Source organism: Miscanthus floridulus, chromosome 13 (genome assembly GCF_019320115.1).
Source record: "Miscanthus floridulus cultivar M001 chromosome 13, ASM1932011v1, whole genome shotgun sequence".
NCBI classification, from domain to species: Eukaryota; Viridiplantae; Streptophyta; class Magnoliopsida; order Poales; family Poaceae; genus Miscanthus; species Miscanthus floridulus.
Window position 1 is genome coordinate 25239489 of NC_089592.1, and position 6297 is coordinate 25245785.

Below are 6297 nucleotides of genomic sequence, written 5' to 3' on the forward strand. Positions count from 1 at the left end.
GGAGTAATTTAACAGTGAGGAATAGTGGGCCTGTTTGTGGCAACTGAACCGTGGATTGAGTGATTGACCTGAAATGGATGGATTGTTTTGTTTTTAAAAGCAAGTACGGAATGCGTTTTCTATTGTAGGTGTTTGCATTTTTTTTTTAGTTCCGGCTGCTCCTGAGATTTGTATATGTTAAAAAAATAATGCTGCTCTCGCTACAGGAATTTTGTATGTTTGCACTTTGATGTTCTCCCAGGGAATCGAAAGCTAAACAAAGTAATGAAAACTCATCAAAGGTTGTTATACTGACAAATGAAAACTCGAGTGAAACATGTAAACCTAGATCAATAGGATGAAGATGCTAATGTTGGTACACAAAATCTGTGTTGTTTTTAAATAATAACACAACATACTACATCCATAACCATGGCTTTGAAACGTTTAAGTAAATTTGTCACGAAAAAGTAAATGTATTTTTTTTGGTGGCGTGGGAACTCTGGAAAGAACGGAACGCAAGATACTTCCGTGGCGCAACAACAAGCGTCGCTCAGCTGCTCGCCTCAATTCGTCACCTGGTAGGCCAATGGATGCTAGCGGGAGCGACGAGCCTAGGTTGTTTAGTTCCTGAGTAATAGGCTTTGGCAGTTCTTGGCTAGGGGAGGGGTGCTCATTTCAGTATACTTTGCCTCACCCTAGTGCGCAGCCTTGGCGGCGCGTCGTTGTAATCAAAACTATTTCTCAATCTTAATACAAAGATGCGCAAACCTTTTGCGTATTCGAGAAAAAAGTAAATGTATTTTTAGAGGTGAGATGTGATCTTTTGATGTATTTTGGTTAAGTCCATTTCATGTAAATCTATTTAACACAAATATTAAGCTGATGGCGTTATTTCACTAATTGTTCACAAATATGCAAAAATATCTCACACCCACTATAAGGAGTAAGAAGGGAAAAAAGGTTGAAAGTGATGTATGATGTATACTAATTGATACTGATACTCCATCCAATGAGAAAAAAGATGCCATGCAGATTTAGTTGCAACCAAACCACCAATTCTGGCTGTGAATACCTTTTTTTCAACGACAATAAGAAAAATTAAAATTTATGCATACACTTTTGCATGACGTGGACGTGATATATGACTTAGGAGAGGGTACAATATTCTCTTGTTGGACATGTGAAGATTTTACATGACTAGCTCTCAACATTAAAAAAAAGAGCCACAAACATCTCAAGTAATTGAAAAAAAAACTACAACCTATTTATTTTAAGTTAATATACTCCTATATATGCAAATCTAACGAGATTTGAAGTGTAAGTACTTTTTTATACAAATAATATTATTCTGATAACTTAAGACATAAGCTAACTTTATTAAATTACTAGTCTATATACCAGTATCATAAATTTGTAATAAAACGGGTTCACATGAGGTGCATGCCTCACCTGTTCCTTGAAACCCCAAACCAAACCCATGTGCAGCCCAAAGCAATGGTCTGGTCTCCCTAGAAAGAACTTTTTCACAAAAGCCCTTGCACTTCTCCAGCCCAAGTGCCCGACCTAACCCCTCTCCAAAGGGTCAAAAAGACGAACGAAAAAAAAAGAAAAAAAAGACACGCACCGGCACCTACCAGCCGCCACCTACCAGCTTCGTGCCACCTTGTGATCTCCGAATTCCCATCTCAGATTCCAAGGGCCGCGCCGTGCAATCCCCGGCTCTCCCCGCCCACCATATATCCGAGGCTCCGCCCCCGCGTCTCGAATCCTTCGCCGTTACCAGTTGTTGTCTGCCGTGATTTGAGCCGGCCGGGCGGACGGATTGATCCCGGGACGAGGTGTCTCAGTTCTTGATCCTGGGAGGCGTTCCTGGTTGATTTGGTGGGAGCGAAGGTGAGATCCGTTCTTTTGATCTCGCAAAGTTTTTCCTTTCGTTTTTGCAATATATAATTTGGTATTAGGCCGTTGAATGATCTTTACCCCGGGGAGTGCCGTCGGTCGCTGTTGGAACCGCTACCGCTGCCGGTGAATGATCTTTACCCACGTTGTCGCGCCGGTGACCACCACCTGCCGGCACCTGTCCCTCGCGGCTGCACGAGTGCACCACATCACCGCACAACTTCCTCCCCCCTTTTGTGCGTTGTTTTTAATTACTGCGATCCAAAACCAATCTTTTTCGTTTTCCTTGCTCGTGTGGGTATTAACTGAAAAAGGTGGGTGATTTGCATGTGAAATCTGCTGAATAGATCACGGGATTTGGGCCCTTGCACGGAGAAAGGTGGGCACCCTTACGTGTAGATTACAACTCGAAAACGATGTGCTGGATGCAATTTGTCCTCATCCAGAATTTTAGCCTTTATTAGTGTTGGGGGACTCATCTGCAAATTTTGGAAGGTGCATGCTTTGCCGTGTCAAATCCTGTAGTATTGTCTTCCTGAGAAGCTTATGACTTGTGGAGTGAAGGATGATTTATTGCTTTGGATCATACGGTTAATTCATTCATGCTGATATTTCTGAAGTAGTTTTCAGAAGAAATTTTCCTGTATCGCTTTCTTATGTACTAAAGCGCTGGTGCATTCTTTTACAACTCAAAGCAATGTTTTATTCACAGGAACATAAAAATTTCTCTTACCCAACTCTTTAGGGAAAAGTCCAAGCTTTTGTCACTTTCTATATGTACTTCATATACTGCCATCAAAAACTTTTTTTTGTCGATCTGCAGAAGCCATGATACCTTCCGTGAGGCTCTCTCCTGGTCCTGCAGCCTTCTCAGGCTCCAGCCTACGCTCAAAATTACCGTCAATTCCATCCATCTCTAGTCTTAAACCCTCCAAATATGTGGTCTCCTCACTGAAACCACTCTACCTAGCACCGCTAGATGGTCCACGCACTGCTGAGCTTAAGTCTCGGAGACAGCCACTAGAGTTCCGTTGCGCTGCTTCTGCTGCTGATGACAAGGAGTCAAAGACTCAGGCGGTGCCAGTTCAGTCGGAAGGCGCGCAGAGGTTAAAGATCTCCATCTATTTCGCGACCTGGTGGGCGCTTAATGTGATATTTAACATTTACAACAAGAAGGTTCTCAATGCTTTCCCTTACCCCTGGCTCACCTCCACACTCTCCCTCGCCTGCGGCTCTGCGATGATGCTTTTCTCGTGGGCCACACGTCTTGTTGAGGCCCCCAAGACCGACCTAGACTTCTGGAAAGTCCTTTTCCCGGTGAGTTGGTTATTTTGTGCCATTAATTCTTCTTTTATTTAATTTATCTGCCTGGAAAAGTGTAACTGAATTTGGTGTTTAACTGATGAAGGTTGCTGTGGCACATACAATTGGCCATGTTGCTGCGACAGTGAGCATGTCTAAGGTGGCAGTGTCATTCACACACATAATTAAAAGCGCAGAACCTGCATTCAGTGTTTTGGTGTCAAGGTTCCTCCTTGGGGAGACGTTTCCAGTTCCAGTCTATCTTTCTCTCCTTCCTATCATTGGTGGTTGTGCTCTAGCTGCTGTCACAGAGCTGAACTTTAATATGGTTGGTAAGTAAGAATTGCTTTTTTTGACATCCTGTTCTGACTCTTGCTTAGAAATTAATGTAGGTTTTTCTGTGAACTACTCTTGCTTAGGAATTAGTATTAGCGTAAAAGTTATGTTCTAGAAGCACATATTTAACTAGAGCTTAATAGATTGTCAGTTCCAATTACTTTTGAAGAAAATTGATTCGTGAGATTATTCTTTTACTCTATAACCTGTATCTTGATTTCTGCACTCTCATGCACTTATGTAGACTTGAAATTTTTTTTGAATAATAACTGTTTAAGAAACCATTTGGAGGAAAATTATAAATGTATATTCTTATCCTCTTCTCTAATATAAGAAGCATGTTATTGTCCCCTTTCCCCTTTTTCTTCCTGAACTTTCATTCCTAGATTTAAACTAGAGACAAAACAGGAGTCATAGACATGTTTGCAATTGTTTTCAAAGGTCTCTCAGGTGTTACATTAAGCAACTGTTCTCCCTTTTCTCAATGTTAATGTTTACCATTTGCCCTCCCACCAGGATTTATGGGTGCCATGATATCCAACCTTGCATTTGTTTTCCGCAACATCTTCTCAAAGAGGGGCATGAAGGGGAAGTCTGTCAGTGGCATGAATTACTATGCTTGCCTGTCAATAATGTCCCTGGTCATACTGACTCCATTTGCTATAGCTATGGAAGGCCCTCAAATGTGGGCTGCTGGTTGGCAAAAGGCTCTTGCAGAAGTTGGACCCAATGTTATCTGGTAAACAATGTTTAATATTTATAATTTTCCTTGCATAGTTGTCAAGTGTGGTCCCCACCCACATTACATGAGATGGCTTGAAACACTCATGTTTTTTTGCTATTCTAAGAGAGACCCACTTACGTTACTATTTCTTTTCTGTTGGGCATATTCATGTTAGACTGTGGTGCTGCCCTTATCATTTATCAAGGACTGATATATTATGTTGGATTAATGTCAGGATTTATAGTGATATTATATCACGATTGTATGTAGATTGATATTTTCCCTAATATGTTATTGTTGAATTTATAGGTGGATTGCTGCCCAAAGCGTGTTCTACCACTTATATAACCAGGTGTCCTACATGTCTCTGGATCAGATTTCTCCATTGACATTTAGCATTGGTAATACAATGAAGCGTATATCAGTCATTGTTTCATCGATCATTATCTTCCACACACCTGTCCGCCCTGTCAATGCACTGGGAGCTGCCATTGCCATCCTTGGCACATTCCTGTACTCTCAGGTAACTTGGCTGCTTCAGTTTTCCCATGTGGTTGTGCTTTTCCTCTATATACTGAAATGATCACTTTCTTCTGAATTAGGGAAGGAAAATGGAATTTATGTTTAGTGTTTAATTTTCACTAGTCAATCTGTGCTGACAGATGTATGGTCCATGACAAATTAGTGCAAAATTTGGCACAACTTACTTTCTCAATATGCTTAGTTCTAACCTATGTTTCAATCTCGAAAAGTAGGATGGATTGCGTTAAGTAGCGACATTATATTAACACAACTATAGTTAAACTGGGAAGATAGGTCTTATAATAGCTTTTTCCACATTGAAACACAAGGCTAAACTTAGAAGAGAAAAATCACTGGTAATCTTGTGCTGCATGGATTTTTTATGCATCCAGTGATGTGGGCTAAACTCTGCCAAAATTGACATTCTGATGCAGGCAAAGGCGTGAGGCTAAAGCTTTGGCAAAGATCAGAGGGCCATGGATGACGAACGTCTATGCAGAATCAGTAGCAAGCACTGAATCCAATTTTGCTTGTCCAAGTGGCATGTAGATATAGGGTTAGGTTTCCATATGAGAGGTCGTAATAATGGATCAATGGCTCTGCTGTTTCGTTCTTGTTTGTTGACCAGACTGAAATCCATAGGCCATGAACTGCGGTTGAGTGTACCTGAATAGTACTGTAACGGAATTCGCCGATGCTGTTTCTTTCTTTCTAGGTATATATATGCCCTGTTCGTTTGGCTGATAAGCCATGGCTGAAAGTACTGTTGACTGATTTGTTGTGAGAGAAGAATAATGTTCGTTGGCTGAAAAAGTACGGCTTATAAGCCAACCGAAATCCCGGTTTCAATTGTTTGTACTATCAAAAGTTATTAGTCGTCATGCATTCCCAGTATTTAGCAGAGTTCTGTTGGGACCATGAGCGCTTGAATCCCCCTACCTTTCTGTCATTTGAGCATCATCTGAAGTTTGAACTAGCAAGAATGAAGATTTCAAAGACCTGAAGAATATTCTATTCATTACTAATATATATTGCAGGGCTAGTGCAACAAAGTAGAATATGGTGTTTTGTTTGGGAAAATATTCAGTACAAACTTTCTACTCGGTGGAATCGTGAAAACCCTTTAGAAAAACATGCACCGAGTAGAGGGTTTGCACTGAATTGCCGTTTTGTTTTGCTACGATTGTGATTGCGTTGCCAGTTTAGAAGAAATATAGCTGTTTGCTGCGGTTGTGATTGCGTTGCCAGTTCAGAAGAAAGATAGCTGAAACATAAATAATAGATGCGTGGAAGGTTTGCAAGTTGCAACCTTGGAGTGTAGTATCCTTCTATTTTCTGGGGGAATTCATCCCGTGCTGTTGCTTTCTACAGCTCTCTCTGGCGGTTGCTCAAGTTGGGCGGTGGGCCTCCGTGGCTGCAGCTGCAGCAGCGATGCCGCAACGGATCGGGCTGAGGTTTATGCTTCCTCCCTCTGCGTTCTATGGCTAACAATGGGACGACAAGGCGTACTTTCTGTAGAGACCACACACACG

At 41.5% G+C, this 6297-nt stretch overlaps 1 protein-coding gene across 2 annotated transcripts; it reads left to right on the top strand.

Moving 5' to 3' along the window:
• Window positions 1-1578: 1578 nt before the first annotated feature.
• On the top strand, window positions 1579-5616 carry LOC136500653 (glucose-6-phosphate/phosphate translocator 2, chloroplastic-like). Of its 2 annotated transcripts, none has more exons than XM_066496058.1 (6): window positions 1579-1875; window positions 2708-3198; window positions 3290-3515; window positions 4036-4258; window positions 4553-4766; window positions 5200-5616. In XM_066496058.1, the coding sequence occupies exons 2-6, from the start codon at window positions 2710-2712 to the stop codon at window positions 5209-5211; spliced, it is 1164 nt and encodes a 387-aa protein (XP_066352155.1). In that variant the 5' UTR covers window positions 1579-1875; window positions 2708-2709; the 3' UTR covers window positions 5212-5616. The 2 variants fall into 2 exon arrangements, with proteins under 2 accessions (XP_066352155.1, XP_066352154.1); XM_066496057.1 differs by having other exon boundaries at window positions 1580-1875; window positions 2705-3198.
• Window positions 5617-6297: the final 681 nt, after the last annotated feature.

Excerpts from the sequence above, each read along its gene's own strand:
- LOC136500653 (XM_066496058.1), top strand. The coding sequence starts at position 2,710 with ATGATACCTTCCGTGAGGCTCTCTCCTGGTCCTGCAGCCTTCTCAGGC. Across the intron at positions 3,199-3,289 it reads TCTGGAAAGTCCTTTTCCCG|GTTGCTGTGGCACATACAAT; the intron begins GTGAGTTGGTTA and ends TAACTGATGAAG. Across the intron at positions 3,516-4,035 it reads GCTGAACTTTAATATGGTTG|GATTTATGGGTGCCATGATA; the intron begins GTAAGTAAGAAT and ends CCCTCCCACCAG.